This window comes from Rattus rattus, chromosome 9, assembly GCF_011064425.1.
Source record: "Rattus rattus isolate New Zealand chromosome 9, Rrattus_CSIRO_v1, whole genome shotgun sequence".
Classification (NCBI taxonomy): Eukaryota; Metazoa; Chordata; class Mammalia; order Rodentia; family Muridae; genus Rattus; species Rattus rattus.
In genome coordinates, this window is record NC_046162.1 from 44,619,624 (window position 1) to 44,632,051 (window position 12,428).

The window sequence follows — 12,428 nt, forward strand, 5'->3', positions numbered from 1 at the left end:
TAATAATAATAATAATAATAATAATAATTGCAAACTTATTATTTAAACTTTAACTTTTGACTTATCATACTTCAGAGATCAGAGCTCCAAGGTCAGCTACTTGCATTTTCCAGTGACGCTCTAATGATAAATGACAAGGGAAAGCTGCCAGACAGTGGCCAGAAAGAATCAAGTTAAACCTTAACTCAGTAGTAGTTTTACTAGCTTTCTGCTTCTTTACATTGCATACAACGACTTTCATGAGTCCCAGTATTTTGACTTAGTTTTGCTAGAATGCTATAATTTTATGCATTCTATACTTATGCAGAAACCACTCTCAAATGTTATGCAAAACTTATTTCCCAGCTTCAATAAATTTCCCCTTTTTTGGGTCCCAATGTTGGCTCTAATTAATTTCTTCAAATTTCTTTGCAAGTCAAGCATTAATCTGGAACTACCATCCTGCAGTTATTACATTGTTTCCAAGATGAGAACACACAACATGCACCTGGGCCATTAGGGCTGTGCTGTGCCCCTATGCCTCAATTTCCAATTATTTGAGAATCATTACATCAAGGAACATCTAGTTTCACAGAATTCATCAGAGAAGGAGAAAGAAGTAGGAAAGTCAGATATAATAAAATAATTATGCACACCAAGGCCAACTGAAAAGAAATCACACACAAATGAAATCTATACAGCCATTGTCCAGGGCTAAGGTTAGGAGAAATGGGAACAACCTTTTTTTTTAACAAAGAGCTGCTGCAGGCTACTGAGATATCTGCATCTTGGCCTACTGCAGGTAGCCTCTTATTTTAGATTGCAGGTTCCCTAGAGGGATGTGTCCCCTGATTTTCAGAGTCCCAGATGCCCACTTTTTTTACACAGAGCTGCTACAGTCTTCTGAGATGTCTCCATCCTGGGTTACTGCTGGCAGTCCCTGACATCTTATGCTCACCCCAGAAAGTGAGTAATGGGAAACCTCCTCCATAGAAGCAGGGGGACAGGATATGAGATAGGGGGTTTGCAGAGGGGAAACTGGGAAGTGAGATAACATTTGAAATGTTAATAAATACATTAACCAATTAACACACACACACACACACACACACACACACATATATATATATATATATGTTAAAATATGTATTGTCTGTAATGTTTCTCCTTGGTCACCATTGAATAAGGCCTCTTCTGAACATTTGATGACATTTGTTTTCTTGATAATGGTCTCTCTTACTAGAGTGGAATGAATTATCAGTTTAGTTTTCATTTTCATTGCCCTAGTGTGAGGGATATATGTTGAATACTTTAAAAAAGTGTACATTGGCTATTTGCATGTCTTCTTTTGAGAACACTCCATGTAGTTACTTTCATCTGATTTTATTGTCTTGTTTTCTTGGTTTTGGATGTGTTGTTGTAGTACTTGTTATTGTTATTGTTACTTTTATTGTTGTTTGTATATTCTGGATGCTAACCTTCACTCTGATTTGTACCTGACAAAAATTTCCTCATGAAAGTTACATGAGACATTCTAACAGAAGAGTGGGCATGATACTGGTGATATGGTCGTGTTCAAACCCTAGAAATCCAGAAATCTCAGAATTTGAGACCAGCAGCAATAGAGCTAATTCCCTCCCTGTTTTCTTGCCTGCTATGGGTTACTTAACTAGGACCCCCAACTAAGTGATAATGAGTCAGGTAGCACAGAACCTTGAATTCTTTCACACACTAAAAGAGCATGATCAACCTTTTATACTCAGCCAATAGACTGTGTTTACCCCCAAATCTCATCCCACTCCCCAATATCCACAAAGTCTCTGTCCACATGAAATAAAGTGCACAAATTATTTCCCCAAGGATCTTTTGAAATTGGCTGTTTTTACCGAGCTATAATTTTTGGTGGAAGGCTTCCTAACCCAAGCACTCATTGTGGACCTTGGACCAGCCTGCCTGGCCAGGCTCCTGTTATTTGCAGAGGCCCATATCAGAGGGCTCCTGACATTGCTGCCACCATGGCTGCCTGAGACCCAGGACCCTGGCCACCTGCCCTTCATCAGCTGCCTGGACCTCTTTTTTCCTTTTCTAAGACCTGTAATACTTTTACCATTCTCATCAGCAGGACTGGAACCCTGTGGATCCTACTTGTCCTGGACTCCATTTTACCCTCCTCAGTACATTATTTACCAATTTTACCCTCCTCAGTACATCAACATTTAACACTTCAGAGGGATGAGGTGAACAGTGGACCTCGTCCATTCCAGTTTTACCCTGATCTCTCTAAGCTGGTATAACTGTGGTAACCAGGCACCCCATGAAGAGAAACTGAACAAGGCACCACATCCTCAAACACTGAAGATTGTTAATTATCTCAAATCTCTCTCTTTTTGGTTGTGCTAGACTTTATTATTATTATTATTATTATTATTATTATTATTATTATTATTATGACTACTACTACTATTATTATTATTATTAAAGAGGTCTTGTTTGTTTGTTGTTATCATGATTTTTGAGCAACTAGAGTCCCCTTCAGAGGGTTCTTACCCATTCTCATCTCTTGAATAGTTTCTCCTGTTTATTCCTCAGTGGAATGCTTTCAGAATTTCAGGACTACTGTTCAAGTCTTTGATCCATTTGGAGTTTATTTGTGTCCAAATTGAGAAATGGGAGTTTGTTTCATTCTTCAACATGTAGACATGCAGTTTCTCAACACCATTTGTTAGAGACTCTTCTATCTCTGGTGGTAATATGTGTCAACAAATTTTCAGGAATTGCATTGAATCAGTATATTGCTTTCTTTGAGACATCTGTTTTCACAGTATTACTTCTTTCAGCTTATGAACTGGGAGACTTTTCCATCTACTCATGACTCTTTCCAGATTCTCTTTTTATCTTCTAATGATTTTGTGATAGATGTCTTTGCCTTCATTGTTTATGGTTTTCTTTTAACTTGATTTTTCTAGAGAATTTTATACACGAGTGCTATATTTAAATCATTTCTATTGCTCTATCACTCTAACTCCCCTATGTCTCCCTAATGCTCCTTCAAATTCATTGCTGAATTTTATTTAATTATTATTTTCTTTTATCTTTTTAATCAAATTATTTATTACTTATTCATTTTACATCCCACTCATTGCCTCCCTCCCAGTCACCCCTTCCTAATCACCTCCTCCCATAATTCTTCCTTCATCCCCTCCTCCATGTTTCCTCTGAGAAGGTGGGGTCTCCTGTATATCGCCCTACCCTGTCACTACAAATCTCTGTGAGATGAGCACTTCTTCTCCCATTGAGGCTAGAAAAGGCAGCCAAGATAGAAGAACATATCCCGTAAAAGGTAATAGCTTTTGTGCAATATCTCCCTTCCAAGTTGTTCAGGACCAACGTGAAGATCAAGTTACATATTGCTACATATGTGTGGGGAGGTCTAGGTGCAACCCATGTATGTTCTTTGCATGGTAGTTCAGACTCTAAGAGCCACAAGGGTCCAGGTTATTTTACTCAGTTGGTCTTCTCTGTAGAGTTCCTCTCCCATTCAGGCCTGCAATCCTTTCTCCTATTCTTCCATAACAGTCCCCAAGCTACATCCACTGTTTTGCTGTGGGTATATGTATATCTCTAAGTCAAGTGCCAGGTGGAGTCTCTGAAAGGACAACTTGCTCCTGTCTGCAAGCATAACAGAGTATCAATAAAAGTGTAAGGAATTATTGCTTGCTCGTGGGATGGATCTCATGTTGGCTTGGTTATTGTTTGGCCATTCCCTCAACCTCTGCTCCATCCCCTATGCCTACATTTTTGTGCTCAGGATAAATGTTGGGTGGAACATTTTGTGGGTTGGTTGGTTTTTCTATCAGTACACTGTGGTTCCTGTCTTGCTACAGGAGGTAGCCTAACACAATCTAACAGAATTGATAAAAAACAGTATCTATCATTCTGCTGCACACATGAAAAACACCTCAGCAATATAGACATTACATCAGAGGAAAGTGCTGGAAAAAAATTCCCAAGCAAACAGACTCAATTAACAGCCAGAGTAGCCATTCTAATTTCTAATAAAATAGATTTTCAACTAAAATTAATTAAAATATATAGGGAAGGACACATCCTACTCAGCAAAGGAAAAAATCTACCAAGATAATATCTCAATTCTGAACATCTATTCCACAAACAGAAGGGCACTCACATTTGTAAAAGAAACTGCAAAGCTTAAGTTGAACATAAAACCCCACACATTAATAGTGGGAGACATCAACACCCCACTCTCAAAATCTTGCAGGACATCCAGAAAAAATAAACAAACAAACAAACAAACAGATAAATCAGAAAACTAACAGACATTATTAATCAAATGGACTTCAAAGACAGAAATAAGAAAACTAACAGACAATGGGGATCAAATGGACTTAAAAGACACCTATAGAATATTTCACGCAAACACAAAAGAATATATCTCCTTTTCAACACCTCATGGATCCTTCTCCAAAACTGACCATATGCTTGGTTACAAAACAAGCCTCAACAGGTACAAAAAAATTGAAATGTTATCAATATCAGACCACCATGGATTAATGCTGTACTTCAACAACAACAGAAGCACCAGAAAACCTACCCAGTCCTGGAAATTGAACAACTCTCTATTCAGTGATAACTTGGTCAGAGAAGAAAAAAGAAATTAAAGACTTTATAAAATTCAGTGAAAATGAAGACATAGCACATCCAAATCTATGGAACCCAATGAAAGCACTGCTAAGTGATAAGTTCTTAGCATTAAATGCCTCAATAAAGAAATTAGAAAATTCTAATATCAGCAATTTAAAAGTACACCTGAAAGCTCTAGAAAAAAGAAGCAAGCACACCAAGAGGAATATATGGAAGGAAAAAAATCAAAATCAGAGCTGAAATCAATCAGGTAGAAAGAAAGAAAACAAAACCAAACACTCATTTTTTGATAAAATCAACAAGAGAGACAAATTTTTAGCCAAACTAAAGAGACTAAGAGACAGTACCAAAATAAACAATCAGTAATGAAAAGGGAAATATATCAACTGATACTGAAGAAATTCAAAGAATCATTAGATCAAAAAACTACTCCAAAAAATTTAGAAAATCTCAATGTAATGGCTGATTTTCTAGACAGATACCACTTACCAAAGTTAAATCAAGATCAGTAAATCTATTTAGACAGCACCATAATTACTAAAGAAATAGAAGCAGTCATTAAAAGTCTTCCAACCTAAATAGTCCAGGGCAAGATTGTTATAGTGCAGAATTCTACCAGACTTTCAAAGAAAAGTTAATAGCAATACTCCTCAAATTATTCCACACAATAGAAACAAAAAGAAAACTGCCAAACTCATTATGTGAGACCACAGTCACACTGAAACCTAAACCACACAAAGACTCAACAAAGAAAGACAATTTCAGACTCATTTCTCTTATGGGCAATGATACAAGAATACTCAATAAAATACTTGCAAACTGAATCTGTGAAAACACATCAAAGACATAGTCATTGAGATTAATTCTTATTTTTCATTCTTTCTGTCTCTCAGTTTCTCTCTGTCTCTCTGTCTTTCTAACTATACGGAGTCCATCGAGAGTTACTAATATGTACATGTGTTTAGGAGTGACCAGTTAATATTGTATAATCTTGCAGAGGCCTTGACCCCAGAAAACTCGATTCTCCCTCTCACAGCAGCCATTTATTGCCATTTTCTAAGTTAACATAATTTCTGTTGTATTTCAAAAAGATAAAGAGGGTCTAGAATTCATTGGTTCTGCTTTCCTGATATGTCTACAACATGGTGCTGGTTCTCTGGCTCTTTTAATGTCTGTCTGATCTTATCTTTAGACATAGTGGTTGTACTATAGATGTAGCAACTGTGACTAGAAATGCCACAATCAATGTGTTCTCTGTGTTTTTGCCAGTTGTAGATCTTTATAATATTGTTTATGTGTTGCACAAAAAAGAAAAAATAAAAGAATGAAGAAAGACAAAGTATCATTTAATGAGGGGTGAGGGCATAACTATTTAAAATACAATTAGATTTCCAGAGTGATTGTACAATTTTGTAATCTTACTGGAAATAGAACATTGTTCCCATTTTTCCATTCTCGAAGGCCGGTGCTATTGCTAGAGATTTTGATCTTAGCCATTCTGATTGATGTAAGGTGGAATTTCAGGGTCATTTTGATGTTCATTCCCCTTATGACTAAAGATGTTTAAGATTTCCTTAAATCCTTCTCAGTAATTCAATATTTCCCCTGTTCAGCTCCGTACTCAATTTTAATTGGATTATTTGGTTTTTGGGAGTCTAACTTCTTGAGTTGTTTATATATATTGGATATTAGCCCTCTACGGGATGTAAGGTTCATGAAGATTTTTTTTAAACCTGTAAGTTGCCATTTTGTCCTATTAATAGTATCCTTTGCCTTATAAAAGCTTTTTAGTTTTATGAGGTCTTATTTATCAATTGTTGATCTTAGAACCTGAACTTTGATGTTCTGTTCAGAAAGATGTAGGCAAGTGTTCTTGTGGGATTACTAACAGTGGGAGAGAGGCCTATCTCTGTTTCTTTGTCTTGATTTGGGACCCTTTTCCTCCTACTGGGTTGCCTCCTCCAGCCTTGATATGAAGACATTGCCTTGTTATGCCATATTTGACTGATGTCCCTGAAAAGTCTACTCATTTCTGAGGGCAAGTGAAGCAGGGGTATATCCAGGGCAAAGCAGATGTAAGGAGGAAGAGTGTGGAAGGAGGGAGGAAGGTAAACATCAGTCAGGATGTGATATCTAAGGGAAAATAAATAAAAAGTAAAAATAATTTAAACAAAAGAACAAAAAGCCAATGCATTTCATGGTTATAAAATATGATTATGAAATCTATTACTTGAACTACTACTATACACTCATAATATGATAGTCACATAAGCTAATTGTTTCTTTAAATTTTAGTCAACTCCCATGTAGTGTCTGAAGAAGAGTCTGGTCAATTCTTTCTGTATATCTAACATATATATGTATATCAACATGTGCACTTATACATACACATACATACACATATTATGCATATTCATGCATATTGGCTTGGCCCATTGGGAAGGGCAATGTTAGGAGGTGTGGCCTTGATTCAGTAAGTGTGGCCTTGTTGGAGCATGCATCAATAATTTATTTTTCTTGTTGAATAAAGTTTGATTTTATGAATACAATGTACTATTTATTTGCTCATCATTCAATTCCTCATTCTGTTTGTGACCATTACAAATTTATTTGCATACATAATATAGACAAAACCATTTTTGACGCCCACAACTTGTAGCAGTGTGCCTAGTTGAATAATTTTTCATTCATATATTAAACTTTTATGTTTAATATTCCACAGGCCCAACATAGATGCTTGGGAGTTCCATTTCCCAAAGGGATTCACTATACACCACAGGCCAACAGAACAGAATCTCACTATGCTGCTAAGCAGATCTCATAGGATCACACTTTGCAGCAAGCTAGAATAAGCTCACAGGGGTCTCATTTTGCATTGAAGCTGATCAGATAGGGCAACATTGTGTAGCCCAGGATGACTTCACATTGATGCTTCTGCCCAAGCTGTATGTGTGCTGGGATCACAGGCTTATAATCACACCTGGCTTGATTTCTTACTTTTTTGTTCTATTCTTTTGATAATCTATCTTTTTCCTTACCTCTTTATCTTCTCTTTAAACCACTTCCCTCTCATACAGTCCATCTTCTATATTACATGTAGTATTCATCACACTGTATTATGTTGATACAATTTTACAATTTTATGTGTCAGATAAATTTTGTAAATATGTTTAAATATATTCTAGGCTATAATTTTTACTGTGGTATTTCTTTGTATTGTTCAGCAGAGTTTTTGTTCCCATTCTATAGATATTGATTGTAATTTCATTAATATTGAATATAGACTCTATTTCTGTCTTTTTAACTTTATTTTTCACATAAGAAGGAAACAGACTTGATTTATATATTGTATGTCATGTCACTTATAAATCTGTTATACAGTGACAATGGAATTTCAGAGTTAAGCTTATGGAAAGAGCAGGTGCATTCTTAACTACACGAGAATTACAAAACTAATATTTTAAAACCATTTAATAAAAAGTCACAATTCAAAAATTTTATGAACTATTATCCACTTTTGTAAGTGTGTGTGTGTGTGTGTGTGTGTGTGTGTGTGTGTGTGTGTACATGTGTATAGATGAGCTTATGTAGGAGGACTTAGAGAAAAGACTAAATGAGCTGGAGGTGTTTGCAACCCATAGGAAAAACAACAATATCAACCAAACAACCCACCAGAGCTCCTAGCGACCCTTTGCTCCAGCTGTATATGTAACAGAGGATGGCCTTGTTGGACATCAATGGGAGGAGAGGCCTTTGGCCCTGAGAATGCTTGATGCAGCAGTGTAAGGAAATGCAAGGGCAAGGAGGAAGGAGTGGGTGTGTGGGTCAGGAAGCACCCTCATAGAAGCATGGGAAAGAGGATGGGATAGGAGGTTTCCAGATGGAAAACCTGGAAAGTACTTCCTCCACTATGCATTTCTAGGATTGTTTATGGAAGGAAAGGAGAAAGTTATAGTTAGATATTAAAGATAATCTTTTCTACTTTCATTACTCTACTAAAGTCACTCTCTTTCATGTATTGATCAGGGTTATGTACCATGGACTTTCTGGTAGGACCTATGATGAGGGACAATATCTAATATAAAATATTAATGTCAACATACGTATTTCATAAAGTTAGATGACAATCACAAGTGCTACCACGACAGAAATATTTTCTTACTGCAGATAACTCTTATTAGGGCCATCTTCATGTCTCTGTTCCTCAAGCTATAGATGAAGGGGTTCAGCATGGGAGTCACCAATGTATACATCAAAGCCATGGCAGTTTCCTTCATAGTAGAATTATTAGTCGATGGACATAAGTATAAAACAATAATTGTCCCATAGAACAGAGACACCACAGTCAGATGGGATCCACAGGTGGAAAAGACCTTGTGGATGGCCTGGGTAGATGAGGCCTTAAGAATAGAGAAGAAAATCTTTACATAGGATATAACAATGAGTAGGAATGGAATAATAGAGATGATCCCTCCCAGGATAAATATCATCAACTCATTAACATAAGTGTCTGAGCAGGACAATTTCAGAAGAGCTGGTAAGTCACAGAAAAAGTGGAGAATCACATTCTTCTCACAAAAAGACAATCTAGCTGTTAGTAGGGTATGCAGCAGGGCATGGGATATCGTCATCATCCACAGTAGTAGTACTAGTGAAGCACAGAACTTGGTGCTCATGATGCTGGTGTAATGCAACGGAAAGCAGATCGCCACATAACGGTCATAGGCCATGACCACAAGAAGGAAGCTCTCCATGTCTCCAAAAACCAGAAAGAAGTACAGTTGTGTCAGGCAATCTGCATAGGATATAGATGGCACTTGGCTCTGCATGTTCTGAAGCAATTTTGGTATTGTGACGGAGGAAAAGCAGAGATCAGAGAAGGACAAATTGCTAAGAAACAAGTACATGGGTGTGTGGAGATGGGAAGCCAGTTGAACCAGGATAATGATTAGCAGGTTTCCCAGGACTGTGGTTAGGTACATGGACAAGAACAGGGCATAAAACAGGACATGATACTCTGATGGGATGGGCAGACCCAGGAGGAGGAACTCCAAGATCAAAGTTTGGTTGTTTCCAGTCATGCTTCCAATGACTTTAAGAAAAAAATAGATTTTATTAAAATCCCAGTGGTTAAGTCTGCATGATATCATAGCTCAATTCCACAGTTTTATCTCATTTGTTCATTTGGAAAAAAGTTTATTCTATTTTTCACATTCTTTGATTTTTATATTCTCTACCTAACTATGACATGGAAAAACTTTGGTCTACTTATTTCCTTATTTGTCCTTGGTAGATGATGACATATAAACCAAAGGCTATACACTCTACTGATTCCCCCCCCAATATATCTACATTTCAATGAAAAGGGATATGGCTTTTGAGACACATGTAGTGTTATATACTCTATAGTAATTAATCTTATCCTCCTGAAGGTAATTATAGATTCTATATCCAAGTATGTTCAGTCTCCATAAACATTTTCTCTTGGCATGTTATACAATTCTAGTATTTACTCCATACATCTTTTGGTTTCTAATGTGAAAAATATATTACATTTCTCTTCCCTACATTTCTGCCTGAGACATATAATCAAATTTAAGGAAACAATTTATATTAAATCCAAACAATTTCTTGTTTTCATTTTTCTGACAATATACAAGTCAATCTTTCCCACGAACTATTAATACTCTGTGATTAACTGCACAGATGCAGTCTTCTATTTTTGGAATATATTCAGGTATGCAAATGCAATGCTATTTGGATAATACTAATGACAAATATTTTATTTGTCATATGATTTCACTATATTAACATTTGAATGATATTCATACCCATATTCTTATGATACCATGGATAATGATGCAGGAAAATAAGTACAATAAATGTGTTTTTGAAGTATCAGTTCTATAAGGGTGTTCCCCACCCGGTCCACCCCCCTTCATGCCCCCCCATGACATTTCCGTATACTGGGGGTCCAACCTTGGTAGGACCAAGGGCTTCTCCTTCCACTGGTGCCCAAGAAGGCCTTCCTCTGCTATATATGCAATTGGAGCCATGGGTCAGTCCATGCATAATCTTTGGTTAAGGGGAGGAGGTTGGGATAGGGGGCTTATGTCTGGGAAACCGGGAAAAGGAATAACATTTGAAGTGTAAGTAAAAAATCCAATAATTTTTTTTGAAAAAGGAAAAAAATAAAGTATCAGTTAATTTTAATCCCTCCCTAGATTTCATGTTCAGATATCCATACCTAACATGTCATATTTTATGGAAACTAGTTTAGGGCTTAAAAGCCATTTTGGTCAAATTGCCATTCAAGGTTTTTCTATGAAGGTGTTTTACTGTGTTTTTAACATTTAATTTAGTTATTAACATTATATCAGAGTGAAGTAACTCTGATCTTTCATAATGAGACAAGCCTCATGTGATCAGTTAATAGAAAAAACTGAAAACTTAGAGAAATATACTAGAAATTGTGCACCTAGCTTCTCATAATTATTTGTGTTCTGTGAATGAGTGGAGCACATGTTTTATGTAGGCTTATGTGAAGAGACTACAAAGCAAAGATCACTTGTGATGGCTGCTGCTGCTGCTGCTGCTGCTGCTGACCTAATGGACTTTACTTCTTTGGTAGTAAAACTTACAATTTTTACCTGAATAGTAGATGAGACTGCCACATAAAAATAGTTCCAGCAGCTATTATGAGTATAATTCACCTGGAATTCTCTGAAAACACTGCCTCTACTTTAAGCTAATACTCAATTTTATAAATGGACACTTAGGTTATGTGAATACTCTGCTGCATGTGTTGGAGTAATGAGCAAGTACATGTACTTCTTGAAGTTGTCAACTTTTGAAACCTTTTGACTAGAATATCTCTTCAGAGTTAACTAATTTCCAAAACTAAAGACTTACTAAAAGAAGGTTGAAGCATTCTAGCATCACCCCTACCCTAAAGAATTATTAGGTTGAAATGAGAAAAGTGCTCTGTAAGCAATTATAATAAACCCCATTCTCACCAAAATGTTTATTAATGTAACTGTGTTATGAGGTATTTCAAAAATATTTCAAAGTATTACAAAGTATAAAAGTAGCAAAGAATAATGTCATACCTGAAAACTGCCAGTCATGCTATCATAAAACTGGATGAGCAAGATCTGTAGTTTAGAGGAAAGTAAATTACCTCCTGATAATTTATCTAGCATGACTGAAGATGTATTATGGTTCCTCCATCACATCCTGGGCACCTCTATTCATTATAAGAACAAAAGAGAGCATCCTCTGTTGCAATAATTTCTTCCATGTCCCCTTCTAAGCATCTATGGACTCAAGGGACTCTGCATCTCTGTGGAATCCCAATCTTGTGCAATTACCCAGGACCCATAGAGAAAAATTTTTCAAAGCTGTGAGAGGGGGGAGATGATTGTCACTGATCCTCCTTAATGTATTTATTAGAAAGATGTAATAAATAGAAAATCAGGTGCATATGTACCCTTTGCCTGTTTATGAACTGGATGGGATTTATGTGTATTCCAGCCTAGATTTTAGTAGACTAAGGCCAAGCTGTTCAAAAACCACTGAAGTAAAAGTGAATGCTTTATTGAACTAGACTACCAATTTATGGGAATGGAGTTCTTCAGAGGATTCCTTTGTTACTCTCTAAATTTTCTTGGCATGTATAACATGCCTCTTCTCTTATTATTTACCCTTGTAGAACTTCTTCATTTTAAACATGACTAGTAACATGACCTCTTTACAAAGCAGCATTTTTGCTTGGTTGTTTTTTTTGT

General features: G+C 36.4%; 1 protein-coding gene across 1 annotated transcript; it reads right to left on the minus strand.

The window, feature by feature from the left end:
- Window positions 1–8,777: 8,777 nt before the first annotated feature.
- Window positions 8,778–9,722, minus strand: LOC116909420 (olfactory receptor 1500-like). The gene has a single exon (XM_032912995.1). The coding sequence runs from the start codon at window positions 9,720–9,722 to the stop codon at window positions 8,778–8,780; it is 945 nt and encodes a 314-aa protein (XP_032768886.1).
- Window positions 9,723–12,428: the final 2,706 nt, after the last annotated feature.